The sequence below is a fragment of the Struthio camelus genome, chromosome 10 (assembly GCF_040807025.1).
Source record: "Struthio camelus isolate bStrCam1 chromosome 10, bStrCam1.hap1, whole genome shotgun sequence".
NCBI classification, from domain to species: domain Eukaryota; kingdom Metazoa; phylum Chordata; class Aves; order Struthioniformes; family Struthionidae; genus Struthio; species Struthio camelus.
In genome coordinates this window covers 3,913,347-3,931,325 of record NC_090951.1, presented here as the reverse complement: position 1 = coordinate 3,931,325, position 17,979 = coordinate 3,913,347, and the positions used below count along the sequence as shown (strand labels likewise).

Below are 17,979 nucleotides of genomic sequence, written 5' to 3'. Positions count from 1 at the left end.
GGATTAACCGCTCGCTGGCCTATCCAGCGCAAGCGAGGAGCGCGCTTCCCGAAGGCTGGGACATCCGAAATCCCTTGTAAAAGCTGGATATTCACGACCGGCCAAATTTAAAAGGAAAAACAACTGATTTGGGACTTTATTTTATGCAAAGTGTCCCCCTTTCCCTCCCCCCCACAGATAGGACAGGCGATGGACAGCGAGACCACGGTATTTTTACAACTTTCGGGGCTACGCTCGCGTTCTCATTTTTTTAAACAGCAGCTCGCCGCGACTCCGGCTTCGAAAGCAGCGGTACGGCACGTCCCGCTGTGTGCCTGAGGTCGAGGAAGGAGGGCGACACGGCGCTCCGGATTTTGGGGCCGACGAGGCCTAGCCCCGCTCCGGCCGAGGCCCGGCAGGCGGGCAGGCACGGCCGACCGCCGGGTCACGGCTGCGGAGCTGCCCACCAGCGGAGGCATTTAAGAAAGGGAAAAGGAGCCAAGCACAGCACATTGGGAAAGTCACGGGAGGGTAATCTGTTTAAACGAAGCATTCCGCTAAGAGTCATAATTCCGATCGGGGCAGAAATCACACCCCCCCCCCCAAACACACACACACGCTTTGAGTTGGGCGCTTTTTGTCCGCTGCACGCCACCGTAGCCGCGCACAAGGCGGGAAGGGGCGGAGCCTGGCGCGGCGGCCCCTCCCTCCCTCCCTCCCCTCCCCTCGGCCTGTGCCGCGCCGGCATGGAGGGGGCCGCGCGGCTGCGCGCGGGTGAGCGCAGGGGGCGCGCGGAGGGGGCGTGGCCCGTTAAGGGGCGCGGCCGTTGGAGGCGCGGCCGTTGGGCGCGGCCGTTAGGGGCGGGGGAGGGGCCGCGCGGCGGGCGGGTGGCGGCGGCGGCGGCTCCCCGGCCCCGGCCCCGGCCCCGGCCCCGGCGCCGCCGCCCTGAGCTCTGCCCGCCCTCCCGCAGGTGCCTCCAAGTGGGACGTCCGGCAGCAGGTGTGGGACTACCTGGAGGCGAGCGGCCTGGCCGCCTTCCCGCGGCCCGTGCACCACCGCATCCCCAACTTCGAGGTACGGCGAGCTGCGGCCGCCCGCACCTCCCCCCCAACCCCCCCCCCCCCGGCCTGTCACGGCGGCGCCCGCAGTAGGGCCGCGAAGCAGCGCGGGCGGAGGGTGGCCGAGAACCGGAGAACAGCCCCCTCCCCACCGCCGCCGCCACCACCACCTCTCCGCCACGCCAGCGGCGGGGAAACCGACTTTGCAGCGACTGAGTACGCGCAGACACCTGCGGCAGGCGGGCGCTGCGTTTCAGTCGGTAGATAGCAACACGCTTTCTCGAGGGGAGTAAGTGTATTTATGGGGCGCAGGGGGGAAATGGAGGCGTTCGGAATTAAATTTGCCCATCCAAGGCCTTCAGCAGGTCCGTTGGGAGAGAGAGCTGAGGTCACCCGTGTTCCAGCGCTTGGCCTAGGAACATACAACGTGCAGCTCAGTTGTGAATGGTGCTGAAGTTAGTGCTGGGCAGTGGTGGGAGAGCCCTTCCTCCTGCCCCAGCTGCCCTATGTTCTTAGTTAATGGTGGGAGGAAGAAATAGGAAGGTTTCCAAATGCTCCGTTACTTAGATCAGGGCTTTACTGTCTGTTTTGATCGAGGCCTAAGGTGTGAAGCTCGTATCTGCTGTACATGGAAGAAATGACAACCGTAATAGCATTGAGAGGATACGTACTGGGTGTTGTTCGCCCATGAGCAGCTCTGCTTTTGCCCAAGAGACTGGCAGAAGTACTGCTTTAGTATCACAAGAGCAGCGTTGGCCTTGAGGTAGAGAAGGTGCTCAAGTGGAAGGAGCCTGAGACTTTATTTTCCTCCTCAAGCAAAAGGATATCTGAGTTGAAAGATCTAAGTGGGGAAAACATGTGCTTTTTCACCTTACTCGGTTAAGAAATGAATCTTCTGAGATCTGTTTAATCTCTAGAAAGAGAAAGCCTTGTCCAGAAAGTGGCTCATCTGAAAGAGTCTCTGGCTGCGACTTGTGTTCAGAAGAATCTATCTGTATTCATTGACTAAAAGAGAAACTGGCCTCCAGCTTTGAGTTAGGTACAAATGAAGCTGAAGTTAGGCAGCGTGAATGTACTTGGGCTCCCCTTTCTCTGAGGCCTGCAAGATATTAGTCAAGTCCAGCAGCGGTTAGGGGTATGTGAAAGTTTCCCATAGAAAATATCACAAAATGAGCAATATGTCCCTCACACTTTACATCTGGGGAAATCAGCCTCTCTGCTTGATGAGACAGTAGAGGTTTTCCATCTCTGCTTTAAACTCCTTGCTGATGTGCTGATATCTTATGAAAACAGGGTGCTTCCCATGCTGCAACAAGGCTTCTGAGTTTACAGGAATTCAAAGCTGCCAGTACTGTAAAAATAAACCCTGATGCTCCCCAGAAGAATGCTCGCTTTCTAACCCTGGAAGTAAGTCAGTGTATTCGCTTGTCTGTCTTAATTCATTTTTTCATGCAGGGGTCTCACCAGGCTTGTTGCGCTATTAAAGGGCTCGATGTGTTCAGCAGAGCAAGGGAGATTAAAGTGGATCCTGACAAACCTCTAGAAGGTGTTCGGCTAGCTGCACTGCAGGTAATGAGCAGCTTTGCACCCCTGAGGAGGAGTGGGACAGTAATGTAACTCACAGCATCTTTTGGTCAACACCTGGCATCTCTTCTACGGGAGTTTTACTAGTACTAAGCCTTATGAGGCTGCTCATGTAAGGATGTCTTTGCCTTTTTGGCAAATGGCAAAGGTGTGTTTAGGGTTTTGGTGTTTACGTGGAGCAACACCTGGTTCACTGTCTTTGTGTTCTTGTTCCCAGAAATGTACGCGGTAGCTGCTTCATACTGCCTTACGTTTATCATCAGATGAATGTGTGACAGACTTGCCCCAGAGCAATGAGCGTTCGCTAGCTTGTTATCATGCGTAACTTGTTTGTGTATTGTCCTCTTTGGACTAATAGGTATGTCTTGTCATCTGTTTCCTTTAAAAAAAAAATTATGAAATTTTACTCTACTGAGAGGCTTCATCTACCAGCACTGTACAAACAATATTAACTACTCTATAGCAAATAAGGTAGTTGCCTGCATGGAGACCTACGGGACAATAAACTTATTTTTCCTGGTATTTTTAGTGTAAGATGAGTCCACTCTTTGTGACGTGGTAACTTCTTTTGTTCCACAGGCAAGGAAGACACTGTTGGTTCCAACACCGCGTTTGAGAACTGGGCTGTTTAATAAGATTGTTCCACCTTCAGGTGCAACTAAGGAAATCCTACGGATATGTGCAACATCTCAAGTAGGAATAAAAAATGGGGGAAGTCTGAATTAATATGTGGAAGAGTGTTGAATTATGGCAGTCTAAGTAGAAGTTGGAATACCAGGTGCTACGTGAAATATTGTTCTACTAGTATGTTATTCCCATTTTGTGTACACATCCACCACGAATACATTTTTTGTTAGTACTTAAATCCTCACGCAACTTATTTTTTCACCATTATTTTACTTACCAGTACAATGATATCTATAGTTAGTGAATGTTTTTTGGACCGTTATGAGCAACTTTCATAGATGAACTAAATCCTTAAGCTCTAGTGGACATTACTTCTATTTTCTTCTGCAATTTTGAGCTGGTGAATCCCAGAAGGAAAAATATTTTAGCATGTATAGTTTTTGCCTAATCTGATCGATAAAATGTTAGATGTACTAAGTAGGAAAAGTCAGTTCTTTTAGAATCCTGAGTCTAAAGAAATATTAATTCTGTCATTTGCTTCAATTGAGATGCAACAGTGCTGGTTGTGCACCTAACAGTTTTCTTTTGAAATGTGGTATGTTGCTGCCCTCTGGTGTTGAAGTGTCATACTGCATAGCTAAGCTCATTTGGCAGAGAATTCTGCATTATTTTATGTGCCTCTTATATTTAATGTAAGAATACGACTTGTACAGAATGAATAGGCCAACTATATAGGTTTTATTCCTTAATTTATCTCTAGCTAAAAGCAGTAAAGTTCCTGCAGTAATCCTGTATTCAGCTGAGGATTGTAAATGGATGGTAATTGTTAGAGAGTTTCTTTGTTAGAAGTTCTACTACAGTAATTAACTAATTAAGCTTTTCAGGGTTGAAGAGCACTTTTGAAAGAGACCTTTCTTTTGACCTACTTCAGGCCTTGTATCTCGTCAATGATCTTGCCAGCACGTGTCTGTTTTCCCCCCAAGCAGGCATGCTAATGAATAACTGCTATTAGCAATTTGTATTTACAAAGCGTTGTGCAAACAATTCTTACCACACTGCTGTGAAGTGGGTAGTGAGTATTATTACTGATAGAGTGAGTCAGCCACAAATTACTGATCTCTTTGTTTTTGTGCTCTAAACTGAAAATATGTGGCCTTTTATCGCAAAGATTAGTTTAGGCCGAGGTTGAGTTGGTGTGAGGATGATTTATGTCACCCTGTACACCTATATTAAGAGTCATAAAATAAATCTCAAGATTTTTTTTCTTTAAAAGTCCTAAAACCCTGAAGTTTGGAAGCTAAAGTGAAACAGTTTAACTTCTGCCCTTTTTAAAGAATATTTTCTGCACAAATTCTGTGCAAGAAGAGCCTGAAAGGGAAGAAAAGTGGGGTGGGAAAGGAAGACGGGGTTGAGTAAGGTATTTCTTTCCACTTATCAGGAACAGTGTGTTTTTTCCGTTCATTAGTGTCTTAGACGGTTTCGGCAAAGATAGCTTAGCTTGGCAGTGGCACATCCTGAATGATGGTCACTCCTCAGATTGTTGGGGAACGTGTAGGCAGCTTTGGAAGATGTGTTTAATGATACATGTGTGGAGAAACTGTCAGTGCAGTGGATACAGCATGAAACAGATTGTGTTCCTGGTTGTGCTTCAGCAAAGCTGTTTGTGTAACTTCAGACAAGCAACTTAACATCTCTGTGCTGTAGTTGGCTGTGTCTAAACTGAGCTTCATGATTTATACGTGGGAGTTAAATTAAGAATTTGCAGCACTCTCAAGTTCCTCAGGGGAAGGAATCTACATATGACTATCACCCAGTTGGTAGCAGTATTAGGGTAAAAAGTTTCACTTGCCATCATTTTCAAAAAGAGATGCCCAATCTAGGGTTTCAAAATCTAAGTGCCCAGCCTGCACAACACTCTTTGAAGTGTGCCAAAATTTTCATCACTGTAGTAGAAAATGTATTCTGGGATTCTCTAGCGAATAACTCTTCAGAAATGTGTAATTTTGCTATATGTGGGTGAAACACCTTGAAACTTGAGCTATTTGGTTTTATCAAAATATTCTTGATTTCTGCCTCACTGGTTGGGAGATTCAGTACTCTGCAATCTTAAAGTGTTTTTTTTGTTGTTGTTGCAGGGTGTAAAAGAATACAGTGTGCCTATAGGTCTTGATGGGAAAGCACGAGTGGACTTGGTGGTTGTAGGATCAGTGGCTGTCTCTGAAAAAGGTACAATAAAGTCTTGTAAGCTTTTCAGAAGGTGGGTGCTATACTGTGATTCATAAATTTCAGTAGGCTACGTGCTCCTTTTGGCAGGCCTAAACATCTCTTTGGAACTGGATCACTGTCTGGAGTTCAGTCTCTTCTGTGTGACAAATTATTGATCTCAGTCTGACCGGGAAGAATCAGTGCCTGCTTCACAACAATGACACCAAGATGTAGTGGGCGTACAGCAGTGTGCTAGTGTGCTTTAGAGCATGCAGGCCAGCGTTCTGGCCTTCAGTGGAACTTTTCAGGCAAGCACAGTGTGAGCGAGGTGGGCTCCCTGTTCAGATAATCCCCTCAGAGCAGGGGAGTGTGAAAGGGCAGCTGTTGCAGCTGCTGATTCAGTGCCTCTTTTGGGGAAAAATTTTGCATTTTCTAGTATTTTTGTGGACCAGCTGGTGGCAGAATATTTTTTCTGTCACCTTTATCCATTGCCTAGAAATAAAATCCTCTTTGTATGTGACCCAGATTCCTTTCGCGCATGCGAAGTTGATGTATGTTTGACATGAGTAGATGGCTCTAATTAAGGTTAGTAAATAGGCTTCCATTTTAACCAAATTGGATCAGATTTTGTTCTCCTCACAAATTTGTCCTGAGTTGCAGGCTCCTGGGATCCTTCAGGTGTTCAATAAAACTGTTCTCTTTTAATTTCATTGCTAATCCTAAGGAAAGCTGCAGTCAGTGTAGAGAAGCTGCTCTGAAATTCTCCCAAGTTACAACTCCGTGCTTGCTTTATCTGTTGCAGACTGTCAGTTCAGTTGCACGCTTTTGACAGTAACCATCCTCTCAGCTCCACTGTTCTGTGTTTACTATCACTGTTTGCTTTTGTTTTAGGCTGGAGAATTGGAAAAGGGGAAGGTTATGCAGACATGGAGTATGCAATGATGGTGTCAATGGGTGCAGTCCAGAAGGATACACCTGTAATTACTATTGTGCATGACTGCCAGGTAAGTTAAAATGTTCACTCGCAAGAGTTTTAAAGAGTCAGAATTGTGTGCTACTCAGCGGTCCACCTGAAGAAAAAAACTTGGTTGATTTTGGCATAGCATCTTTACTTTGTTTCCACTATCAGTTAGAGATTTTGGTGTGTTGCAAGACATCAGGAATGATGCATAATTTTAGTGAACTTGTTTTTAACTGTTTACCGTATTTCATGTTCCTTGTAGGTCGTCGACATAGCAGAAGAGCTTCTTGATGACCATGATTTAACAGTGGATTATATACTCACTCCAACAAGAACTATCAAGACTGACTGCAAACGATTGAAACCACAAGGAATAATATGGCATAAGGCAAGTTACCCTGCTAAAGGGGGCCTATTGGTACCAAAATTCGGTTGATGAGTCCTCGATTTTTTTCTTCAATGATCCCTGGGGAAAATCACAACTAAAAATATTTTTCTCCTATGAGAAATACTTGAAAAAGGAACAAATATGTTTGCCAGATGAAACTGAGAAAAAACATTTTATGTTCAGCTGTTTGTAACTGGTAATAGTGAAGAGGAAAAGTATGTTTTTTTTGAAGCTGAGGTTGCTTTGTCAACTGGATTATAGGGCGAGAGTCACAGGAAACATTGTCCATGGATTTTTAAGATAGACGTAGTTTCTATAGACCGTTATATTTCAAGTGACTACAAGAAGCTGAGCAGCTGCCTCACCTTATGTGTGTTATTCCTGAATGCTGATTAAAATTGGTTCTCTTCATTTTTTGGAGACAGTGCCATAGAGAACTTTATGGCACTAGACAGTGTGGAGTGGGTGGAATATGTGCTGCTCCATTTCTGTAAGAAAAGCATGACCTAGTGGCTGGTACATTGCTGTATGCATAGTGAATAAATGGGATCAACTTTCAAACGATGCGTTATTTGTGGCTGGAGCTCGTTTTCAGGTGGAGGCACAGTGACTTGGTACATTTATTAATCATTTCATTTTAATCATTGAATCACTGTTTTGTGGGGTTTTTTTTTTTTTTTTCCAAAGCTTGTCAGAAACCTAAGCAGTTTAACAAATGGCTTCACAAAGGTGTTTAATAAATGCTCTTAGTGGAAATTCATGCTGGGAAAAACTTTTCCTTTGTCATTAGATTTTCATTCCTAAAAATCATCCAGTTAAGGAGCAGATGAAATCCAACATGATTGGGTAACAGTATGAACACTAAAACGAGGAATAGTTTGCCGTTGTCTTGCAGAAACCACTAGGGAAATACTAGTGAATACTTCTAGGGAAATCAAGAGTTGCTTGGCAAGTGCTTAACAAACAGTAAAAAGAGGAGTTAAATTTGTTAAGGTAACGTATCTACAACAAACAGTTCTAGCCAGTACTATTTTTATTCAGATGGTGGGAGAGTAATTTACCCTGACTGTGGTTGAGGATTTGAGGTTAAAAATATAAAAATAAAAGCTCTGTCTGTACTAGTGCATTTTTTCCATTGAATTATTTTGGAATCATAATCTTTTTTTTGAATATTATTGAAAGTAATTGTTTTGAGCACTTACCCCTTGTGCCCCGTGCATCTTGCCAACATACTTTTGATCACACTCTGTCTTTCTTAGCGTCAGAATTTAGTCTCTGTGAGTGGCCTTGCTAAGACTTTTTCCCCCTCCTTCTTCTAAAGGGAACTTTACTAGTGGCGTTCTTCAAAGGTCTGTGGAACACAGTCTCTTGCAGGGTCCTTTGTGGAGCTTGTGCCACTCTTGAAAAGTCAGGCAGTCCCCAAGCAATGTATTACATTCACTATTACCTTTGCGTTTCTTCGGAGAAAAATTCAAGATCAATGTTACGATACATGCTTCATAAGCTTGTGAAGTATTTGTCACAACTCCTTTGTGCTTGTATTTAAAGCTTCAGGAGGTCTTTAGTTGAGTCATACCTAAAGCTTGAGACATTCTGTTTTTTTAGAAGTTTGCATGTTACAATGAAGCTTTTTTTTTTCTTTTTCCTGGAGTGATCTCCACGTTTGTGGGCATTATCTGAAAAATACAGCTCTCACTGAATTTCCTACAGCTCTGAGTGAGACCAGTGTGTGTTATATGATTGAGCCGTTATCTAAACTTTTGAATGTTGATTTAACATCTAAAAATTAGAGGATCCAGTTTTTAGCAGTTCTGTAGGGCTTGATGCAATTAGGTAGGAACATTGGAGAACTACTACTCAAAAGCTAGGATAATCATTATGTTTCCATTATTTTGAAACAAGAACCAAGTATCTTGTCCATATGAAGAGAAAACAGGTTGCATTATTCTTTCATAGGGAACTGAGCAACTTGTATATGTTTTGTTTGTGGTTGTGCAAGTAAACGTGATCAACTGCTGCAGAGAGTCTTGAAGGTGGGAGGTCTACTTAATAGTCAAGGTGTTAAAAATGCAGGATTTGATTCTTGCTATTTAAACGTTTGTCTATAGGCTTTTCATGCTTGTTTCTACATCCTTTTTTCCTTTGAATCCTGGCTTTGCTATTGCATTCCTGTTCCTCTGAGCAAAATTAAATGCACCAAGAGGCAGAGAGTAAATAAGTACCCCACTTCTAAATAGGGTGTTTTGACAACAGAAAGTAGCTTAACTGTATTGTTAAGATGCGTGATGTGTAAAATACATTGCAGAAAAGTTCATCCTTGAGGAACATGACTGGATCAAGGAAGACAATGCTTTAAGACTTTAAATTAAAGAAGTTTGCAAACATGGGATTACCGCTAAGGGTTGTTCTTTGTGTCAAACTGTTAGGACAAATAGCCACATATACATGTGTTCAGTTCTCAGCTCACAAGAGGTGAAAAGTTACTTATGCAGCAAACAGACATCTTCAGGCTAAATTTCTGTGCTCATAGTAGTACTGTATTTTCTTGGAGTGTTTTTGTTTGTTATAGGCTACATAGGAAGGAAGCAGTAAGTCAGGTATGGAGATAAGTGTAAATACGTTTTACTCTGTCAGTAACTGATTTGTAGCTCTTGGGGTATTTGGCATGATTTACCCTCAGTTGCCTCCTCTCAGGTCCCCCCAGTGCAGAATTTCCAGCTGAGATTGTTCTTGCTGTCAAGGTAGTATGTTTTTTTCCAAACAAGATGATGTGAATTGCATGCTGTGATTTTTATCATGGAAAAGCTGATTCCAAGAAAAGCTGACTTCCAAGTAATATAGCTATTTTAACAGAAATACAGTATTACTGATGTCAAAGATGCATTATTAAAGTCAGTGCTAGATGCTCTAGAAACACTGTTAAATATGAAGGTAAAACTGGAGTGTGTGAGGGGAGAAACTTTCTACGTCTGAGTTCAGAGTTTCAAAAATCAGTAAGTGTTCTTGAAGCAGAGCAAAAGCTGCTAAGAACTGAGCATGCTGGAAAACTTGGCTAATTTATCTGGATGCCAACAGAGAATTATTTGGCTTTGTCTCTTGAAAATCTAACCCATTGTTTCTGGGAACTCTAAATTCATGAAGCGACTTACTTTCTCACTTAGTATTTTGTATGGGTAGCTGTGATCTTTATCTGCGACACTGTCTATTACGTTTGTCACAATTATGAAGTTATTTTGTGCTGTGCTTATTTTAAATTGAAACTATACAGACCAATTAAAATATTTGGGGTCATGAAGAGGGAAATGAGAGTAGCTGGTAGAAAAAAAACTAGAATCTAGCAAGCATTTCCTCTTTTTCTTTTTTCTTTTTTTTTTCTTTTGCTGAGAATTTAATAGAAGGAGGAGAAGATTTTTCCCAAAATGAAGTGAACCAGGCAGGAATTCCTGGGTATGACGCTGAAAGAGTTTAGTACCTGATGGCAGAGACAGTATCTGACAGCCAGCAGCTTTTGATGCAGGTCTGTGCTAGAATACTTGGAGAATAAAATAATGTTGTTTCGGGGCTCAAAAGAGTTCACGCACCCAAGCTAACAAAACCTCTATCAGGGACACAGCTTGGCCGTAAGATGATGATTGTCAGTTTAGCCAAGGGTTTTTTTTGGAGGGACGGCATGAGCAGAGAGTGCTTCCATGCATGGATAAACATCTCAACACCTTTGCAAATCTGATCCTTGCTACAGAGCCCATGGAGGCAGTTTTAGCTGATGGATTCCAAATGTGGGTTGCATAAGTTGCTTTCTCCTGCGGGACACCAGCAGACTTCATGGGCTGCCAGCTCCTAGAACTATGCCCTTGGATTGCGTGCACATATTTGGACATTCTGTGCAAATGAATGATAAAATGTGTGACTGCGCTGGCCTGTCCTTAGCTGTCTTGGCTTTGTCTGTGCCACCACTTTAAACCCCTATGAACTCAGTGCTCATTGAAACAAGTAGCTCATTAAGGAGAGAGCACAAGAAGTGGGCTCTGTTCTGGATGCCTTTTAAGGAGTCTAGGGTTAGACGTACTCCAGGATGGGCAACGATGCAAACTCTTTCAGCTTACTAGCTTCAGGACTTGAAAGGGCTGCTGGATCTGCTCTGCTAGAGATTGTTAGGTCTCTTTCTCAGCCTTCTGCTCGGCAGCAGTGTCTGTCTCCATCCTGAACCACCTTTCCCTCTCTTCATTTGGGCACACGGATCAATAGTTTTGTGGAGCAGAATTAAACAGCAGATCCAGCATGCTCTCCATTCTATAGCTGTCCTTCCTGCATCTGCTGTACATCAAAACTGTGCTGCCTTTGCTGCCAGGGAAATCAAAGTGATGTTTGGCTTGGCCTGTGCAGTATCAGGGGTCAGCATTACTCATTCTGTCAGAGGACAAACACATCTTTCATTTTCCCCAGAAAAATATTGAAAGTGGCTATGTTCACTGTTCTGGAATAACAGAGGTTGAAGAGAGCTCTTGATGTTCCAGCAGAGATGCTGCAGAAGTCCATCTGCCACTACATGGTTTTGGGACCAAATCAGGTGTCATAAGAGTGGATGCTCAGGGTTAAGTGCTAGGAGATTTGTATTGGCAGTCAGCAAGCCAGACTTTGTTTTCTTCAGGTTTCTGTCAGAAAGGGGCCACGTTTCCCTTCTCCGCTCCTTTCCCATAGCTTGGTAATTGTGTGCCAGAAGAATTCCTCTACCCTGCTGTCCTCTTTCCCCAAGGCTCTCCCAACTATGGCAGGGAGTAGGCAGGATTGTTAAATGATTAATTGCCTTTGGTGGAGTTATTTTTAACCTGAATCACTTCAGTTACTGAGTTTACAGCGCAGATCCACAAGTATTTTTGTGTTGGCCAGCCCCAGAGGGCTGAAATATGGAACTGGACTGGTAATTGGTGGTCGAGGGATAATAGGAAACTTCTTCAACTGGCTTCACTGCCAAAGCCAATCATTTAACTACAGCCCAGCACTCAATCCAAAGTTTACAAACATCAATAAATAGTTTGGCCTTAACTTTATGGGGGCGGGGGGGGGGGGGGGGGGGAGAAGGGAGAGGGCAAGGGGAGAAGCCTCAGCCACTAGGGTTGCCCAGGTCTGCATGATGGGATCAAGAAGACTTGCAGCAGAACCCAAGTCCCCTGGATGCTGGCTTAGCTCTAATCACTAGGCAAGGCTGGGGAGGAGTGACCAGCCGGCACGGGACCAAGAAACGTGCAGCTTTTTTGAAAGAGAGGAGGAATATCTTTGGACTCTCTCCACATGGAAATAAATCATTGCAATTCTCTACAATTCACAAGACAAAAGAAACTTCTTGCGTGATTGTAATTAGCAACACATTGTACTACCACAGAAGAGTTTTCTTGTTTAGTATTTTGCAGCTGAGCAGAGCAAACTTTTTCCTCTCCTGTGCTACCCGCTGCCCCCTTTGCCCTTTTGTCTCCCACCCCCTGCAACCCCAAAAAGGTGGTGAGTTGGTTTGTTGAAATGGTACTCTGAAATTCCAAACTGTTCCTGCCTTTCCTTGCCATAAAAGTTAGAGGAAAAAGATAAAACAGGGGTTTGAAAGGGTTTGAAAGCTTTCACCCAGCTGAAAGATTGTTATAGACCCCAGTGAAAACAGCCCTTAAGGCAAAATCCTCTATCTCTTTTTCTGTCAGAAAGATGCTGATTGACAGTGTAGGAACTTATCTGATGTAGGATGTTTTCTTCTCTCTTTTTTTTTTTTTTTAAACAGAGTATTTTCCATTGCAAACAAATCTGAGTGCCAAATCAATTGCCTTTGTTTCTTTGATATCATACTTACTAGTATTTCTACACAGGGATAAATTTAAAGTAATGATAGGTTCACCTTGTGGTCTTGTTTAATGATCAGAACTTCAGCTTTGATAAGACATATGAACTAGTTTTCTATGGATACACATATACTATTGTAACAGCATCTTCCTGAGTTTGCAGGGCAGTCTGGAAAAGTAGCTCCAAGAGCTCCGTTTATTTTAATGTCAGAAACTGCTGATCGCTTTGGTGCGAGGAGAGGCCGTGTTGAAGCCTGGCCAGTTGAAATCTCTGTTAGAGAGCATGCTGGCCCTGGGCCTGCCTACATCATCTCCTCAGTTTGTCCTTGAAGGACTGGAGTTTGACTGGCCTCTCAATGCTCATCTCATTGATTCCCGTAGCCTACAAAGTGATGAGGGCTTACCCTTGGTAGCGTTGATCTTTCTAAGTAAACACCTAGTCTGTATGTCAGGAACTATGCTTAATTTCAGGATGAAAGGAACTGTACATGCACTTGGTAATAGGTTGAGGTTGTGCTTTGGACCCAGGAGTGATTAGTTGCATGAGAATAGAAAAATGTTTTTCCTGTTTGGTTTAATTAGCATAGAGCTTACATTTCACATAGAAATTTGTCAGAGGACAACAAATGTTCCTAATTGTTGGCCAGTAAAAACAACATAAGATGGCTTCAGCCATTGGTTTGATGTTGTATTGCCCAGGGAAGGGGAGTTTGCTGTCAAACGCAGCCGTCTGAATTCTTGGCTGAGAAAAACAAATCAGTCCAAGAGTCCGTAGAGCAATAACTCTTCAAAATCTGAAAATGGCATGTACCTTTCAGAACACTGAGGCTCCCTGAGTCCCAGAGGAAGTCCTTGCCTCTCTGTACTGGCTGCCAGATCAGGCCAGTTTTGTACAGAAATTCTCAATCATAAAGTTTGCTTGTTTGAAGGATCTGATTCAAAACACCTTGACTCTGGATCTGCAGTGTGGCAGAATGGTGGCAAACTCTGCCTATGCTGGTTAGCTCTGTTCTGCTGCTTGATCTTACATTAACAAGATGGAGCTAGGCTGTACTTGATGTAAAGGTATATTTTGATTTAGTTTCTGCCTGAAATAAAGCCTGCCTGTTTGCTCCTCAGAAGAGGAGCCCTGGAAACGTTTAAGAAACTTCTCTTGACTGGCTTTCCTTTTACCTAACGTTCCCCGTACCCTCTTTTCTGTTTTACTTCAGTCACTTTCAGAACTGGGCTCCTTTCCCTGAAGATCATTAAATTTTAGATACTGTGTGGTGAGCTAGATCCAAACTCACCCGGACTGTAATTGTAAAACCAGGAATTCAGGGAGTCTGAGGAAAAAAGAGATATGCAAGCATATTCTAGCCAGGGTATGCTTGTGCAGCCTGCTGAGAGTTGTGGCTTGTAAGTTTGGGTGCAGTACCCTGTTAGAGTGGTGTGCTCACACTGTGTGGGCTGCTAACTTGATCTCTGCTAGCTTGGGCATCTCTTCTCTGTGCTCTGTTTTGCTCCCTAAATTTACGAATTGGGTCTTGTGTTGATGGATGTTCTGCCTGTCCAGCAGCCAAGTATGAATTATTCCTCCTTCCAACAGCGGTCTGCAAGCCAAGAGTTAGACCACATTAACTAGGGAACCATTGAGTTTCCTGCCAGTCATGGAGTGCAGCCTGGGGCATCTCATGCCTGAGATTGATAGGGTTCAGCTGTTGAGAGGAAGAGCCCTTCCAGAAAAGCTGCTTATGAACCAGGGCTGGTGGAGGGATAGGGGGTTCACAGTTTTGAAGTATAGTGTCAGGGCACTTTCCCGCTCTGTGATCCTACACAGCAGACTGGTGTGGGCTCTGATGAGCAGCTGTGGGTGGTGTATGAAGTCAAATGTTAAGAAGGGAGGCTGTGGTGAGGTGCCACAACCAGAGAATGTGCCCCCAGCTGGGCCCACACTCATCGGAGCCCTGCTAGAAAGCATGGTCCCCAGCTGCAGGCTAATACCGTGGTCCCTCCCCATTGTATGACCCAGCCTATGGGATATCCTGTTTTGGGGGGGAAAAGAAAGCGAGGAGGTCTGCAGAAAGAAAGTGCCTGATGGTTTGATGAATTGTAGGCATGTAAGACTTTGCCAGAGCAGGAGCACAGGCCCTTGGTCAAAACAAATATTAACGGATAACAGGGAGAATGCAAATCTGAACGCACCCCGATAAATAAATGTCAAAATCTAATAGCTCTGAGTTTGGTTTTGATTTTTCCTGCTGGATCTACATTGTGCAGTTTGCATAAAGAGTAACTAATGTTTATTTTTTGTCTTAGATTGTGTATTTAGGGAGCAACTTCAGAGCAACTAATGGAGCAATTTAGGGAGCAACTAAGGCCAGCAATTAGTAACGTTTTGAATGCTCTAGAGTCCCGAGTGGCAACAATATAATAAGGTTCCCCTATTTTTATGGTACAAAGTGGTCCTGATGGTCTTTTCCTTTTTCCAGAAGGAGAGAAAACTCAACTTTTTTATTTTTTTTTTTTTTTAGGTCAGCTATGAGATGCTGGGAAAAATCCCTATCCTAAAGAGTCTTCGATACAGAGAGAAGCAGGCAGGCAAAGACGTTACCCTCAAAGACGAACATCCAGGCTTGGCAAATGCTGACAAACCAGCAGCGTTAAATGAGAAGGCAACGGCTGAAAATACAAGACCGCAGGCTGCAACGGGCTCAGCTCAACTAAAACAACAATATGTTGAAAGCAATTCTTTAAGTCCCAGATTAGAGGGATCTGGCGTGCTTACTACTGTGTATGTGGGGAATATACCTCCCAGTACAAGAGTGAGCGAACTGAAATATGTTTTAAGGGAAATCCATGCAACTCCTTTACGACTGAATTGGCAAGGAGCACAGCACAGGGCTTTTCTCGATTACAAGGATAAAGCAGCCGCGGAGAGTGCTGTATCCTCTTTGAAAGGCTTGAGCCTTGGGGGTAATACTTTGCGAGTTGAGCTGGCCAAGAATCAGAGAAACAAAGGGCAAGTAGAAATCAATAGTCAGAAGTGAACGTGAATAAAGGAGGAAAAAAAAAAAGACATGTTTTCATTGTTTTGTGAGAAGCCAACCTAAATTTTCAAGGATATTAGTACATCCTCTGACTTCTGCAGGCTGAACAACAAAGTACAAAGCTAACTTTTCAAACAAATGAGGCACAGATATCACTGCTGACTTGCCTGTCTAATTTCTGCAGTTGTATACCCAAAGTGAATTTACAAGGATGGATGACAGAAGGGCCGCTTCTCTAAACAGTTATCCACAAAGTACCCACATGTTGTGCTTTTGTTTTCCATTGGCATTGGGTTGCTTTGCTGTTTTCTGTGCTCATTTGTTAAGCCTGGATGAAAACCATGCCCTTTGGTAGCCATGTGCAGCCACATGTAGTGAGATGGTTATCTCTTGTCACCTACAGAGTGTACTTGCAAATTTGTAGCTGTGAGTTCAAAAGTCAACAGCTGAAAAGCTATTTGAAGGATTACAATTTTGCTTGCTGAGAAATGGATTTTGCCTTTTAGAAGTTCTCAACTTTTTTTTTTTTTAATAAAAATGAGGAAGGAGATTCCCATTTTTGTGCTCTTGAAGAAACATTCTGAAATATTATTTCTACATGGCTCAGCCACTGAGTCCTGTAATAGCTACTAACATCAGGTGGAAAAGAGGGTAGCCCCTTCTCAGGTTTCTTGTGTTAATTCAACCCTCTCTAAACCTTATTTCAGTCTGGGAGATGAAAGCAAATACCAATTTTTATTCCCTACCTTTCCCCAAAATGCTTTAGGTGCCTCTTTCCTGGATGTATAGACTTAAAAGCTAGATATTTGTCCTGATTGTTGTCTCCTATAGTTTGGTGCAACTCCATTGCCTTAGTGAAATTACGTTAATGTAATTATTGCAGCAGAAATGAAAAGCAGACAGACCATGGTCAAAACTTGCTGGTGACTAGTCAGGTACTGAGGAGTTTGAAAAGTTACTGGAGAGAGTAGCAGAGCTTATTCGTGTTGTGCCTTTGACTACCAATGTGGTCTTTCTGCACCCACAACATCAGAGGGTGGTGAGTGTTAGAGAGCAGCAGCACCGGAAAGTTTTCTTTATAGGAAAGTGCTAGCTTGAACAGCAAGACTTGCACGCACATGATTATTCACTTACAAAGTAAAGCTGAATGATGATTTATTTGGTATGGCTTTTATTATATTTTTTTCTTCAGTTCCTTATTCCTGAAAAACAAGTTGAATTTTGGCTGAACCATCCTTTCTAAACAGAAGCACTTTTGCCATTGATGCTGGGCGCACAGTCAAAATAAGCATCTAAATGGATTTTTTTTTAAGTATGAGTTGGAAACATTTTTTTTAGTCAGAGGGTACTGTTAAGTATATTTTAAGCACGTTATTATGCCTCAAGGGTCAGACATTTCGTACAGTATTAAATAAAATGTTCTCAGCGTTATCATGTGCTCTGGGCACAGCAGCTCAAGCAAAGCATTGCTTCAACTTCTTGTAAGGTCAACAAAGGGGAGGGCCTTCTCAGGAAGTACTGCTATGTTCTCAAATGCTCTCTTTTCTTCCAGCTCAAAATTATTTTCAGTATAACTTATCAAACATAAGCACTGCAGAGTCCTCTATCTTGTTTCAGCAGTTGTGCACTTCATGGCTGAGTCGGGTTATGTTACCACTTGAACAGACTTATTACAGCATAAGCTTAAAAAGTAGAGAAAGGAAAAGCAAAAAAAAAAAAAAAAAAAAAAAAAACCCAGACATCACCCCTTCTCCAAATGACTGCAAATGAAATAACATGGTCATTTGGTATGCTCTTTGATTCTTATAATACTGCATGCTCTGGCGAAGATGCCCAAGAATGACCAGTTAAAAAGTAGTTATTCTGCTAATGAAAATTTCCATCATCTCAAACTTCCCCTGTTGTATTGCAGATTGAACCAGCCTGCTCTGATCATATTTGCAGGAATTCCTTATGCTGTCTTATTTCCTTTCTTAATGCCTAAAGTTTCAATACAGATAAGAATAACCACTGTTGACCACTGGAGAGAATGGCTTTGTGTTTTTTACTGAGGCAGAACTAGTCAAAGGAAATTCATAAGTGAGAAGTACTTTGCATTTATATGTAAATACATATTTGAAAGTACTTTAGCAATTTTCTTCCTGCTAATCCTGGTACTGTGGCAAGTCTGAGTTTTGATTGCCAGAAGCCACAACACATAGTTTAAGATCAACGAACCTCTAAAAGCAGTGAAACAGAGGAATTTAGTCTGGTCTTCTGCTAATATAAGGTTATCATGCACATACTAGTGTTGCATCTCTTTACTTTGCTCTCAACATCATATGCC

At 43.1% G+C, this 17,979-nt stretch overlaps 1 protein-coding gene across 2 annotated transcripts; it reads left to right on the top strand.

Moving 5' to 3' along the window:
• The first annotated feature begins 638 nt into the window (after nt 1–638).
• MTHFSD (methenyltetrahydrofolate synthetase domain containing) lies at nt 639–16,203 on the top strand. Of its 2 annotated transcripts, none has more exons than XM_068955943.1 (8): nt 639–753; nt 950–1,053; nt 2,493–2,606; nt 3,201–3,314; nt 5,384–5,474; nt 6,345–6,457; nt 6,677–6,802; nt 15,138–16,203. In XM_068955943.1, the coding sequence occupies exons 1-8, from the start codon at nt 726–728 to the stop codon at nt 15,651–15,653; spliced, it is 1,206 nt and encodes a 401-aa protein (XP_068812044.1). In that variant the 5' UTR covers nt 639–725; the 3' UTR covers nt 15,654–16,203. The 2 variants fall into 2 exon arrangements, with proteins under 2 accessions (XP_068812044.1, XP_068812045.1); XM_068955944.1 differs by lacking the exon at nt 2,493–2,606 and adding an exon at nt 2,331–2,444 and having other exon boundaries at nt 661–753.
• Nucleotides 16,204–17,979: the final 1,776 nt, after the last annotated feature.